We start from the raw sequence: 15,154 nt of genomic DNA, 5'->3' as shown, positions 1-15,154 counted from the left end.
TGAGCTCCCCACCCCCCCGGTCAGACCCGTCCGTGCTTTCAGCCAGGCACAAGCCGTTGCAACCACGGCCAGCAACCCTCGGAAAAGGCAGGCTGCAAACCCCAGGCCCCCTTTCCACAGCTCTGCCCTCTCCGGGGCCAGGCAGGCCGTGCTGCCGGCGGGTAAAGCCGCCGCCACGTCCCCTCCGGGCGGAGGGAAGGCGGCTCGGGACAAGCCGCAGTTCAAATCGCGGGCCACGTTTCTGAGAGGCTGCCTGGCCCCACCGGCGCCGCAGGCCCCACCGCAGCGAACCTCCCTGCGCCTGCTAGGCCGATGGAGCACTCCGGTTCCCAGGACCCCTCGGCCAGCCGACCCTCGCGGGCGGGAGCAATTTCCAGCCCACCCAACTCATTCCAGACCGAGACCGGGATCGCAGCGGATCCCAGCTCCCGACTGAAGGAAGGCCGCAGTTTCGCCGCCCCTCCTTGCGCATGCGCGGCCGCCGCAGACCCCGCCCGCCTCCCCCGTCACGTGACGCGGCCTCCCCTCCCGCCGCCACGTGTGTCCCTCCTCGGCAGCCGTAGTAGCGCCGGTGCGGCCTTTCCGCGGGGCGGCCGGCGGCATGTTCCGCATCGAGGGCCTAGGGCCCAAGATGGACCCGGAGGAACTGAAGAGGAAGATGCGCCGCGACGTTCTCACCTCTGTCCGCAACTTCCTCATCTACGTCGCGCTGCTGCGGATCAGTAAGTGTTCGGAGCGGAGCGGGCCGTCCGGTGCTGGCCCGGGGCCTGCGCCCACCGGGAAGGCCCGGCCGGGGGTCGCCTGTTGGCGTTTCGTAGGGATGTCTTTGCTTCGGGCAGCCTGGTGACTGTCCGTGGGGCTGTGGGGGAGAGTCTCTCCTCTGATCGGCGCAGGGCTTCGTGTCCCCCGGTGGCTGAACGCGTCCCCGGGGGGAGCGGGTGAGGTTCGGCATCCCAGCGGAGCTTCCAGAGCGCCGGCGGGGGCCTGAGGAGGCTGAAGTGCTGGGTTTCGGCGAGCAACAGTGTTACCGAAATCCGGAATAAAACTCCTTAACAGCAATGGGAAGAAGCAGGCGGTTCGTTTACTGCAGCGCTGGGGACACGGGGGATCGCTCCTCCAAAAGCGTGTCCAACTTAGTATCAAAATCCATCAGTCTTTATAGACTTTTTCTGTCAGGTCATTGTTACATAAGCTCTTTACATAAAAATGCATACTATGCTCGCTCTTAAGCTTAACCTTTATAATGATTGGTCCTTTGATTATATAACCTTATCAATATTCTTATTTAAAAAACAATCATTGGTCAGTTACACTTAGCTCTACTGATTGGAATCTTCGATACTCAAATTAAGATGGGAAGGGTAAGGGGGTTTCCAAGCAGCAAACTGGTGTCCATGACAGTTTCCTTAGTTTCTTGAAACAAAACATAGAAAAACCAGTAACTTGCTGGTGAGGTTTCTATGGTTAGCTATTTCAAATTTTAACAATGTTAAGGTTCCTATAGCCACACATAACACAGCTCCTAAAGTTTCTATGGCTACATTTCAAACTTAACAATCCTATACATTGTGCTTCACAATCTTACTTCTTAATCAAACCTAACTCTTCTATGTGATTAAATTCTGATTTCTTTACCAGAATATTTGCAACAACAGTGCTTCTGTACTTTTCTAGCGCATGAAAGAAAAAGGGCTGTGCTGTCTGTCTCATAGGCAGCGCTTTAGTGCGTTGCATCAGAGGCTTGCAGCTTTCCTTTCAGGATGCCCTTCTGTTTAGCCAACAAAAAGTGACGTTTGGGTGACTCTTCCCCCCCACCACCACCACCACGCGGTGGTATCGAGAACGCGCCCAAGGCTCTGACCTGCAGCACAAGCAGGCATACCTGATTCCCCCTTGAATCGTGCTGTCTCACCTGTTAAAGCAATCATGCAGGGAGAGAAGGGACCGTGTGGGAGGCAGAGGGTGGTATCTCACCCAGAGTCTGAATGTTTTAGATGCCACATAAATGTGCTGCAGTTTCATCACAGACTCACTGCAGACTTCTTATTGTCTTCAGTCACGTTCATGCTGTTTTATTTTCTTTTCAGCTCCTTTCATCCTGAAGAAGTTGGACAGTATATGAACACATAAGAAGGCTCAGTATATGAAAACATAAAATGGACTGTAGCTGCTTTCTTCTGTTTGTTAAGTAAACGTTGTGCCAGAGGCAGACATCCAATACTAAATGGTTTTAAAATGTTTCACTTAAGTGTATCTGACCTGCGAATGACAGCCTAGTTGTGATTATGGGGAAGATGTCTGTTGTCCCTGCGGGTGAATTCTGGTCACAGAATACTCCTTAGTATCATCAAGCAATGACTTGTGGTGGAATATTTCTTGTACTGTTTAAAAAAAAGTCCATCTCCATTTTGTATGAAGTGTTAAGTGCTAGCAAGTTGCTTTGTTATGCAGCTACCTCTAAACCGCCACGCGCTATGGCTGTCAACCTTACTGAACCTGTCTGTATGAAAAATGAAATCTTTAAGGAATCCAGTTCACAAGCAGTTTGATTTCAAATAAATGGAAGAGCAGTTGTGTCAATTCTGGTAGTGATTTTTTAATAATCATCGCTTAAACTAGAGGTCATCTGGTATTTTCCTGGCTCTTGTCTTAAGCTTGCTCTCTCCTCCACCTTTAAAGTCATCTTGTATTGAGGAAAAGCAAAGGAGAGTGAAAAAGACAAAGCAATGATGTGTTTTTCAGGTTGCTAAATGTATAGCAAGTCAGCTGTGAAACATGAACATGTAGTCAAGACTCAGAGAAGTGAAGGGGGGAAGGGCAGCTCAGCTTTATCCAGCAGGCCTGTGCCACTTTCCCCTTCAATTGGAACCTCCTGGATCTTGAATTTGCGCAAAGTCAAGCAGGAACAATGCCATATTTCTTCTCTGAGCTAGTAACTGAATTTTGGTCACAGCAGAGCTCTTTTTACTGTGACAAATTGCTGTATTCTAGTAGTTCAGGAGTGTTACTTTACTCGGAGGTCGCCCGCAATATTCTTACCTTGTACTGCTTACACTGATGTCAAAATAGAGGTATTTTCTTAGAGAAGCAGCTTGCTTTGTGAAAAGGATTGTGATTGTCCTCTCTGAAAGGGATTTCTTAAGCTCTGGGGCTGATGCTTACTAGTATGCATCGGTTTCAGATGACCCTGAACTGAGTTGCGAAAGCAGGAGTTGGATTTTCAGCCATTTTGGGTTACTTCTCTGTTTGCCTAAGTCTTAAAAGATAGATTTAGGATTTGACTAGATATCCTTAGATGAGTTGCACACCAGATCTCCAGAGACTTAAATATTTGTTTCTCAGACTTGTACTTAACTCCTTGAAGTAATTTTCACCTGGTGTTACAGGAGTGTCTGCAGAGCCACTTGCAGCAAAGGCACTGCTTGCTCTTTTCAGTTGCTCGCTTGCTCAGCTGAATGAACAATCCGTTCCTCCAGTTTACTGTGCCCTTTGCTGAAAGCACAGTACCTGTATGAACCATGGTAGAATATTTGTTGTGCTTGCCCAAATCTTGTGGTCACAAAGTCTCCTATGAAAAGCAAGGGGGAAGAGATTGTTAGGTCAGTTCAGACAGAAGGGGCAGACTTTGTTGTTGGCTGGCATCAGCAAAGAGAGGAATTACAAACAATGGAGAGACTTACCCTTGGAAATGTCCACCCTTCCATTTTGGCCAGAGCTTGAGCTTGCCTGCAGAAAGCTGTTCTTGAAGCATATGTAGGTTTGAAGCTGGAAGAGGGACAGATAGAGGAGGAGTGGGGACAAACAGTAAGGCCTATATATTGCCTCTTAGCTTCAGGCCTGATTTATTGTAAAAAGGCCTCCCAAGTACCCATCCCCAAGACAGGCAGGATTTGAAAGTGCGGTTCATGAATGGCAGGCTTGGAAACTGGGTATTAATTTGGAAGCATAACTGAGTAATTTGGAGACTTCTTACCAGAGCTGACACATGGCCCTGGAGCCTTGCATGCCCACTGCAGTCAAATGAAATAACCCAGTCCTATTTAGTTCTCTGGATTTTACTGGCAAATGAAAGCAAGGATATTCTTGAACTCATTTACTCTGCTGTCTTTGTAAAGTGGAACAAGCACAATTGAATAAATCGTGGGATTATACTACCCAGTTGACAAATTAATGCAGCAGGTAACTGCAGTGAAGTTATAATGTTGATGGTGGGAGTAATGAGATACATTAAAGAGTTTGGCTCTGCCTGTGCCAGGCAGAATCCTCAGCCAACCTATCCTCTGTCCAGCTATGGAGAATGGGACGCTGGTATCCCTTTTGGTCTTGGGCCTTTGTGCAGGGTCAGAGGTAGAGCGGTAGAGTCCTCAGGAAGTATAGGGATGTGAAGGTTTCTAGCACGCCAATTTCACTTTACTGTATCCTTAAAATCACATATTTGGCACCCATTTTTGTCCACTTGTAAACACGTTCTAAGGTGTAACACAGCTGACCTCTCAGCAGTTTTGCGTACCTCTGATCCTGAAGAAATGTACTTGCTCAAGAGTGGGTTCGAACTGGCTGTTGGGCACTGGTAAAGACTCTTCTAGGAAGTTGCTTTCAGGCACATTGAGAGATGAAGCCATCTCCTTATTAAAATAGGAGAAAATAAATGGCTGGTGTTTTTCTGGTGACTGTGGTTTTCTGCAGTCTCTGATAGGCCAGGCAATTGCATATTTCTCCTCCAAGGAGAACTAGAGGAGAATAAACAAGAAATACAACTGGATCTTAACTCTATCCTAGATAGTGAACCGGGATCTACAAATTGGCAAAATTGGCTGATAGACCCTTGTATCTGACAAAGGAGTTAGAGATGAGTAGAGAAATTTTTTACCCCCAAAACAAGGAAGCAACATTGAGACCTCTAATTAAGACCGAGACTACTGGTAATGGTCAGACGGAAGGAGCCCTGCAAGTTACCATCGAACGGTACCATATTCGGTGACTGAACAATCAAAATCCAGGAAAAATAGACTAGTCTAGCTCAAGAAACCAAGACTGAATATGTATGGAGCGTATCACTGACCGGTAGAGACCGGGTTTTATTGTCAGATGATGAGGCACAGGGGTACTGGGGGCCTGGGGTAATTTTGACCACCAACAGTCTGAGAGAACCTTGGGCCTTAACCCAATGAGTTCCATATTGGGCAGGGGGGTTGGATCCCATGGAACGAGGGGACCCAGTGTGTACTGAGACCCCAGCTATAAACCACTTAATCGAATGTCTGCAAAAGACTGCTTGTCTGCAGCTGATGCATGATAGGCGTTCAGTACCTCAGCAACCCTCCCCAAAGCTATTAAATGGCAACCCCGACGGGATGACTCCCTTGATCTGGGGCTTGCCTGACTCTTTAAAACCATATGCCGTCCAACTCCAGGACCGTTTGTGGGATGCATTAGCCTCAAGGGGAGGAAGATTGAACTAGCAGGGGGGAGCTATGACCTGGGGAAGTGGCACAAGAGTTGGCAGAAGAGTTGATTAACTATGGCAGAAGGATGGGCCTCACAGAGGGAACAGTTAAATCTAAACCCTCTGTGCATAGAATAGAACAACGGGAGGACTGCCCCCCGCCATGAAATCTAGGGGCAAAAAGAAATCTGTTGTGGGCTGAAGGATTTGAGAAGGGGGTTCCCCGGGGCATAACGGATGGCCTACCTACCTCAGCCCCAGAGAAGCTTATTCAAGCATGGAAAAAACAGAGGATATTACTCCTCAGGACGGAGCAACCCTCCCAAGGGAAAGGTGGGGCGGAATCGAAATCTAACGAGATGGCGATAACTGTCCCTCAAGCACCTACTGCCCCTGAAAAGGACTTGATTGATCTTGGGTGGGGAAACTGGACGTGCTGTCCCCAATAAGTGAGCCGGGGGATGGCCAGTGGGTCCACCTAAGAAGGCTTACGGAAAATAGTAAGGGAGACTTGTTAATTACCTTTCCCCTTGGCCCTTTTAAAACCCCAGTTACATTTTTAGTGGACACTGGCACTCAAGTCTCAGCGCTCCAAGCAGATGTTGCCGATCATAATGGCATAATCGCTGATAAAAACCAGATTCGGGTTACAGATGTTTTTGGAAACACCAAGCCACAGCCAATGGCTTGGGTTAAATGCTGGTTAGCTGGAAACAAAACTGCAGTAAAGGCTATCATGATTTTGGGAGCCTTCCCCACGATTATCTTGGGACTCCATCTATTAAAGGGACGAGCCTGGGTGGATTTGAAAGGAAGGGAATGGAAATTTGGGCTCCCTACTGCCTCTATGAGACTTTTATAGCAAGCACCTGCACTTCCCCCCTCCAAAGTTGTTAGTGTAAAACCCTACACCATGCCCCTGGGAGCAAGGGAAGGGATCACCTCAGTGATAGCTGAACTATGAGAGCAAGGGATAATTGTCCCCACACACTCACCTTACAATTCCCCAGTGTAGCCAGTCCAGAAATCCAAAGGGAAGTGGTGATTGACAATTGACTACCGGCATCTAAATACCAACATGGGCCCCTTGACAGCTGCAGTGCCTAACATAGCTGAATTGATTGCGACCATACAGGAGCAAGTCCACCAAATTTTGGCAACTGTTGACGTGACAGATATGGTTTTTATGGTCCCCTTGCAGGAAACAAACAGAGATAATTTTGCCTTTACATGGAAAGGCGTGCAATTCAGTCTTACATGTCTCCCCCAGGGATATCGCCACTCACCAACCATTGCTCACTATGCGCTGTCACAAGAACTGGCCCAAATTACTCACAGAAAGGGGGTGAAAGTATATCAATATATCAACGATGTACTGGTTGGTGGCCCTGCCACCACCATGGTGGGACACACGCAGAGATAATCACCCATGTAGAAAATTTAGGGCTCCAAATTCCAGCCGAAAAAGTATAACCAACTCCCATCTTCCGAGGTGAAGTTCCTGGGTATCTGGTGGAGGGGAGGAATGGTGTGCATTCCCCCTGAAACTGTAACTACCCTCAAACAGGTAAAAATGCCTGAAAATAAGAAGGAACTGCAATGTGCCCTAGGCTTGCTAGTATTTTGGAGGAAACACATTCCCAATTTTTCTATCATAGCCTGCCCCCTCTATGATTTGACACACAAAAGGGCTACTTGGGACTGGACTCCCATCCACAAAGAAGCCTTAAAATTGTTAAATTTTGAGGCTGGGGTATATCAGGCCTTAGGGCCAATACACCCGACAGATCCATTCCATATGGAGTGGGGTTTTGCAATTCATGGACTATCCATACATACATGGCAACACGGACTGGAGGGTCAGACCTACCCCATAGGTTTTTTATTCGTGCAGTTTCAAAGATGCAGAAAAATGTTACTCAGTTTGGGAGAAGGGTCTCTTTGTGGTTAGCCTAGCTCTGCAGAAAGCTGAAAGAATCGTACAGCAACAATCGATCATTCTATGAGGACCTTTTAAGGTCTTGAAACCGGTACTGGCTGGAACACCCCACCTGTGGGAGTTGCGCAGCGAAAAACAGTGAGAAAGTGGTACACGCAATTTGATCACTATTGCTACACACAACAGATAGAGGAGGGAACACCCCGAGTGCTCCAAGTAGAAGAGCCACCCTCTGACCACCCAGACACAGAACCTCCTCCTTCATGCATAAAACCTGCTCCTCCATTTGAACCCCACCTGAAGAATGTATGGTTTACTGACGCATCCTCTAGAAGAGAGGGACAGGTATGGAAATACCAAGCAATAGCCCTGCTGCATGTTGATTCAGGGAACCGAATCATGACAGAAGTTGAGGGAAGCACTCAGGTAGGAGAATTGGATGCTGTATGGACCGTAATTACCAAAGAGGCTGAAGCTAAAGAACCAGTGTTTATTTACACAGATTCATACACTGAGTTTAAGGGATATACCGAATGGCTCCCACTTTGGGAACAAAATCAGTGGAAGGGCGATTGGGTAGCGGCGTGGCAACGAGAAAAATGGGAGGAAATCTTGAACATAGCCAAACAGAAATCCTTTTTAGCAGGATGGGTTGCTGCACACCAGACAGGAGACCATCCAGCTCACCTTTTGAATAATCAGGTGGATTTGCTGACCCGCTTAGCAAGGTTGACTATAGAGGGTGAAGAGGAAAAGTGGGAATACTTATTGGAATGGTTGCATGTAAAACGAGGCCACTCAGGGAGCAAAGATTTGTTTAAAGAGGCAGTAAGTAGGGGATGGTCCGTAACCAGGAAATTGCGCGATACCGTTATTTCAGTGTGTGGTCTATGCTGTACTCAGCTAGAAGAACACAACCCTCTTAAGGACCAAGCCTTACACCCAAGGGACAATAAGGGACTATGGGATGCATGGCAGGTGGATCATATTGGTCCTTTCTGGGTTTCTGAGGGAAAACGCAATGTATTGGTGGGGGTTGAAATAGTATTGGGCCTAACTCAAGCAGAAATTGTATCTTGGGCAACAGGGGAAAGTACGGTGAAGGGGTTAAAATGATGGTTTAGCTGCTTGCCTAAACCCAGATCAATCCAATCAGACAATGGAAGCCACTATACTGCCGGGGTGGCTCAGGAGTGGGCTTGGGACAAAGGAATCCAGTGGGTTTCCCATACCGCACACTACCCCCAAGCGAATGGGATTGCAGAGTGTACCAACAGGCTTCTAAAGCGAGCCCTAAAACCCCACAAACCGCGATGGCCACAACCGGTGCCAGACGCAGTAACGAGAGTAAACGGCCAGTGGGGAATCAATGGTTGCCCACGGCTCACAGCCTTCTGTCCCAAGGCTCTGTCTATACGTCCCGGGGAGAAGAAAACCAGGGACCCTGTGAATCCCCTCCACTACCCAGGGCAGCCAGTCCTGGTGGATTTACCCACTGCGGGACCAGTGCCACTGACTTTGAAGGCCCCCGTCAATGTGTATGCATGGACAGCTACTGATGCCCGAGGAAGGCATCATCGAATCCACACTAGGTGGATCATCCTGTCTCTTTAATTATTTTCTGGTTTATGTATGTTTTACAGATTGTAAACAACCGTCGTGGGACTTATGTTTTCAATTGTTGACAATTATTATTTGTGTCGTTTGTCTACTTTCATTAGGAATATTTTTATGTTGTACTAAAGAAGGATTGGAAAATCTTTTTTTTGGTCATTGCTGTTGCTATCACCATTGGGATAATTAAGTCACAGGATGAACCCCCCAATTTAGCCTGGGAATTGATACAAGGGTTTATACACATCTGGAATCAGATGGACCAAGGGATATGTGTTGCTCTTCCTAGCTCAGCAACAGAAGGATTTAAGTTTTTTATGATTGGCCTAAATCTAGTGAAAGCATTAAATCAAAAATTAGATCAAGCAAAACAGAACAATGATACTTGGGAAAGTGATTCAGGGCAACTTTATAAACTCCCATCTAATTCTACTTGGGAAAATTTGGTAAATTCAACTTGTGTAACAAGCCCAGAAATAGGACACAATTTGGCATACCTTGACTATGAAACCACTAAAAATTGAACTTTAACACCGAATATAACTCGAACACCTTGTATCTTTGTACCATGGTGGGGTTCACTCAGTGAAAGTGAACATTTTGAATTTTACTACAATGTGTGTTGGGATGCAAATCCATGTATTGAAATCCCAGATTAAGAAGACAATATAAGTGCTTGAAACTGCAGCTATCGTAATTGGGCCTGGTCTTGGAGACACGTTTTAGGAAATTTGACAAAAGGGGAATGCTGTATCACCATCTACAATGCCTCCACCACTGTAGAGGAAGGACGTGCAAAGATGAAGGAGGTCACCAACAAGACTGGAGAACTATTTCAGGGAATGCAGCCGGTAGATTGGTTTGATGGGCTTAGCCCCGGATCATGGATTACATTGATATTGAAGTCTCTTGGACTCACGGGGTGGGGAAGATGGTTTGTAAATATCAGTCTTATGGTATTGTGTGGATTCTTGTTCTTAATGCTAGGCCTTGGAGCAGTTAGATGTATGATCTCTCACCTTCTGTCTTCTCTTTCTTCTGTACCTGTTTGCTACGTATGGATCACAGCCATCTAAGAAGAACTTGGAGTGTTTGAGCCACGGGGCGGTGTAGGAGATGACTTGTAACTCCCCAAAAGAAAGATTGAGAGGAGCTGACTGAGGGATGCGTGAACAATGGCAAGAGACAAAACCTGGAAAAGATAAGGGGGGAGTGGCGCGGAGGCCCTCTGAGCCTCCCTGAGAAATGGCTCAAACACGAAACGTCTCAAACACTCGCAGGTACCCTGAACTGAATAATGCAGGCCTTGCGCTCAATGGACTGATAAGGCTACCCATGCGGGAGGAATAGCGAAGGATGTGGAGACAAGATGGTTCTGCTCTGGTTCAACTTGTGAAGCTCGTTACGACAATGGAGATCATGGAGATCATGCTAAACGTATGTGACTACGACACTCGTCTCTCAACCTAAATCACGCTACACATCACCTGGGGAAGGGGGGACAACCTGAAACTGCCACTGTAGCAGGAGGGCAGGTCATACTGATACGGTGAACATAAAGGGGGAAGATAGGTGCCACCGTGTGTGGAATTCCACGGAAGAGCACTCTTACGAACCAGAAACCCCCCACTGGCTGGACCAATGCTGGAACCAGGACCAGTGATCTCTTTCTGACTATCTCTCCCTTCACCCTTCTCTCTCCCCCCACCTTTCTCTTTTCTCTTAGAGTTGTTAAGTAATGCAAGACGTACCTTATTGCTTGCCATAATTTGTTACATACCTAATAAATTGTCAGAGAAACCTAGTTTAAGACATACATTAATAACTGTGGGAATCTAATAAATGTTTGTATACAGACCTTGAGAATTGTCTCACCTTAGTCCACACCACTGGGGATTTGCAGATCTCAGTCACTCACCCTCCTCTTCTGAGTGGGTCGTGACAGCAGAGGAACACTCACTCCTAGTAGCGGAGATACTGGCCTGTACAGGTGGGGATTACGACTTTTCCGTCAGTTCCATCAATTGTTCGGACAGTTTTTCCACAGCCGAGATGCAGGCTCGTAGAGAGGAAGAGACATTTTCTTCATATTGCCGGAGTTGGTGAGCCATTTCATCCACCATCAGTGCCTCTTCGTCTTTCCAGGTCAGCAGTGCCAATGGGTTGGCATATGATGATGGCGTGCTCCATACAAACTTCCACCACATGGGTCGTGTGCATTAAACTTCGTCTCGATCTCTGGGTACTTGTGTGTTGTCTGGGTCGTAATAAATCATCTTTAGCATGGCTAATTCCCTCAGGTGCTGGATACCTCTCTCTGTGGTGGTCCACTTGCCTGGTTGACATATAATATCTTCCTTGAAGGGGTACCTTTCCTTCATGCTTGACGGGAGTCGCCTCCAGAGGCTGAGGGCTTGTGTCCCTTTTCCAATTGCCTTGTCAATGCCACCCTCCCTAGAAAGCAATCCCAGCTGCTTGGCTTCCCTACCCTCTAATTTCAGGCTACTACCCCCATTGTCTCAACATCAGAGCAGCCAGGTGATGTTGTGCTCACCTGGACAACGGCTGAAATCTTTTTGCATATCCCGCAGCTCACTCAGGGATAGGGATCGGGTGATTACCTCTGGTTCTGCCTCTTCCTCCTGTTCCCGTGATGACCCTGGTTCATCTTCATCCCTCACTAAGCGAACTGATTTTTTTTGTATATTTCTTCTTCTGTATGGGGGCGACTGATCCTGGCACAGGTTGGTTCTCTGGTTCAGCTGCAGTGCCTGTCACTGGGGTTGGAGTGTTCACAGTGCCTGTCACTTTGTTGTCAGATCCAGAAACCTTCTTTTCCCCTTGAGGGTACTGAATAGTGTTGAATAGGGCTCGATAGGCATGAGCCAGGCCCCAGCACATTGCAGTGATTTGTGTCTCCCTGGAATTGTCAGGGTGAGAGCATACTTTTTCCAAATGTTCTACTAGTTTTTCAGGATTCTGCTCTTGTTCAAGGGTGAAGTTCCAAAACACTGGAGGTGCCCACCGTCCTAGGCATTTGCCCATACTATCCCACACACTCTGCCACTCATAATTTTCCAGCCTCAGGGCAGATTTCTGGGTGATATTCTTAATAGTTTTTTAACCCTAAACAAGACCTGAACCACATTCAGGAACACACTAGTTCCTAGCAATAGGACCATGCTGGTTTCAACATTCCAAGGATATTCAAAATTTTCAAAATTCTGAAATGCTGTTTTAATTAGCCAGGAGGAGAAGGGGAAGGGGAAGAAAGGCATCTAGCCCGTAGATTGGCTTTCCGAGGAGAAAAGGTAAAGGGTATAATTATTAATAGTTTCCCACAGATGGCTCCTGAAGTATAGAGGTGATGACCATGCTGAGTACAAGTACTGGATTAGTCCCACAACTGATAATTTTGTCATACCATAAGCCAGTGTTGCACAGTGCATCAAACTGAAAACCTTAATCCACCTCCCACAGACGATAAGCAGCAGCACAGGGAATATATACAGCAAGTGAGGTGGTACATAACAGAACTCCAAAAATGAGCGCCACAAATCTAAGAGCCAATAAGTCAACATTGTGACCAGCAACTCTTAAACTAATATAATGAATGCTTGTAACAAATTTGTTTTAACATGCTCTGGTCAGATCTGTCATTATCTCAACCCTTCGAGCCCCATGCTGGGTGCCAAAAGGACTGTTGTGGTTTAACCCCAGCCAGCAACTAAGCACCGAGCAGCCACTCACTCACTTCCCCCCACCCAGTGGCATGGGGGAGAGAATCGGGAAAAAAAGTAAAACTCTTGGGTTGAGATAAGAACAGTTTAATAGAACAAAAAAGAACAAAATAATAATTATTATAATAATGATAATGATAATGATGATGATAATAATAATAATAATAATAATAATAATAATAGTAGTAATAATAGTAATAATAATAAATTGGAATGTACAAAACAAGTGATGCACAATGCAATTGCTCACCAATCATCAGCTGATGCCCAGTTAGTTCCCGAGCAGTGACCCGCACCCCCCAGGCCAAACCCCCCCACACCCCCAGTCTATATACTGAGCATGACATCCCATGGTCTGGAATACCCCTTTGGCCAGTTTGGGTTAGCTGTCCTGGCTGTGTCCCCTCCCAACTTCTTGTGCCCCTCCAGCCTTCTTGCTGGCTGGGCATCAGAAGCTGAAAAATCCCTGACTTTAGAATAAACATTACTTAGCAACAACTGAAAACATCAGTGTGTTACCAACAGTCTTCTCATCCTAAAGCCAAAACACAGCACTATACCAGCTACTAGAAATAAAATTAACTCTCTCCCAGCCGAAACCAGGACAAGCACTTAGCACTAAGAATTAGCACAGAAGAGTGTTTAGTGTGCCGCTCATTTTAGATAAAAATACTGAACTGGAAAGTGTATAAAAGTGCACCTGCAAAACTTGTGATGTGTAAGCACTGAAAAGCAGCACAACTTTTTTCTAGATCAGTGTTATATACAATGCAGCCTTTTTGTTCACAGGCTTGACATCATACTAAGATTGACATGGTTGTAATAGTGTGCAGCATGAACTGCTTCCAGTGGAAACCAAGTGCTGTTTAAAAGCAAGAGAGATTAATCATTGTAACATACACTCAATGCAATATACAATGGTATTTGCAGTTATCCCCTAATGTGAAAGCAATTACTTCATCTTCCAGCCAATTAACTCTTCTCCCGCATTTAAGACCTGTTACTAACTCCTGGTTTTTTGTTACGGAAGTAACTGTACCACATAATCTTTTTTTCTTTGGTCAGCTAAATAAATTAAGTCCTAAGTCCTGCTGTACAGTATTTTTTCCAACCTCTATGCATTTGAAATCCTCTCCAGGAAAACAACAGACCTATTATAATATGGAAAGCAGAACTATTATTCCAATGCCTGTCTCACTGTCATGCAAATTAGTGCCCTGGATGTATCTGTTTATTCAGCCAGCAATTACATCCCCGTTTGCTCTGCCTCTGCAGAACCATCATGTTCAGCTGCTTGTGCACTCCCACGACTAAGTCTTTCCAGCACCCCTTCAGAGACCCCAACTCTGTCCCCAGAACTCACACTCTCTTCTCTGCTCCCAAATTCCTGCCAACACCGTGTGCTTGGAACTCCCTGTCTGCTCAGGCAAGCCTGGGGTCCCCAGCAGTCTGACTCACCTGCAGATCCACTCAGTGGTCACTTCATATGTAGCTTCAGAGGGCTAGTGGGAATTGTGAGTACTTGCATAGGACATGAACCCCTGTGTTAAACCACTTAAAAGGTGTGTGTCTCCCATTGCCCACACTATTACTGCCTTAAAATGGCTGCCACGTAAAACAAAGCTGAAAAAACTCTTGCACAGATGTACAAAAGCCTCTACCAAATTTGGAATCACAAAGAATTAAATACTTTTGAGACGGGGAGCCAAAGGAACCTTAGTAGATATAGTAGATATATGGATGTAGATAGGAACTGTTTAATAATTATCTAGCTTGTAATGAAGTTAAAGGAATTTCAATAGAGGTAGGCACGGCCCAAGGGGATGAGAGGTGATGTTTAACGTTTGCATTGTTGAGGCTGGCTGGGGCAAGAGATAGTCCCTGACAAGAAGCAGAAGTCGACCCCAAGAACCAGCCAAGACCGGCCTTATGATTTGGATAAATGCCGAGGAGCGACTGAGTCTGCGCAGGGACAGAAGGTTAAGAGTTCACCGCGAAGAAGACATACAGCCTTCATCTTCACGACCCCCGACGACCACCCCAAGGAGGCACTGCGCAGGCGCAGTTGGATGGAACTTAGGGAAATTACTTCTTGGAACTAATTTTAATATGAAGCGGGGATAGGTCATGCCTATGTGTAGGCGTATTGTGAAACTCCATGTATATGTAACATTTGATTATATAAATTTAAAGCGAGCTGCCGCGTTGGGCGCGCACGACTTTGGTGGGACTACCCCCCCGTGCTGCCCAGCGCTGAATGAACATACCTACTTTACAACCTCACTGATTGTGGAGTCTGTTTCCGCACATCACTTTCTCTTTGATCTCTTTGCCCCAGAGTCCCAGCATCTATCCTTGCCAGCATTCCTACCTTTTACTAACCAAACCCTACCTCAGGCTTCTCCACCGTGGCCA

At 46.5% G+C, this 15,154-nt stretch overlaps 1 protein-coding gene across 1 annotated transcript; it reads left to right on the top strand.

Moving 5' to 3' along the window:
- Nucleotides 1–505: 505 nt before the first annotated feature.
- Nucleotides 506–2,580, top strand: TOMM5 (translocase of outer mitochondrial membrane 5). Its single transcript, XM_030005696.1, has 2 exons — nucleotides 506–722; nucleotides 2,088–2,580. The coding sequence occupies exons 1-2, from the start codon at nucleotides 602–604 to the stop codon at nucleotides 2,120–2,122; spliced, it is 156 nt and encodes a 51-aa protein (XP_029861556.1). The 5' UTR covers nucleotides 506–601; the 3' UTR covers nucleotides 2,123–2,580.
- The last annotated feature ends 12,574 nt before the right edge of the window (nucleotides 2,581–15,154 follow it).

This window comes from Aquila chrysaetos, chromosome Z (genome assembly GCF_900496995.4).
Source record: "Aquila chrysaetos chrysaetos chromosome Z, bAquChr1.4, whole genome shotgun sequence".
Lineage (NCBI taxonomy): Eukaryota > Metazoa > Chordata > Aves > Accipitriformes > Accipitridae > Aquila > Aquila chrysaetos.
The sequence above is the reverse complement of the archived record's forward strand: the minus strand, read 5'-3'. Positions and strand labels throughout refer to the sequence as shown.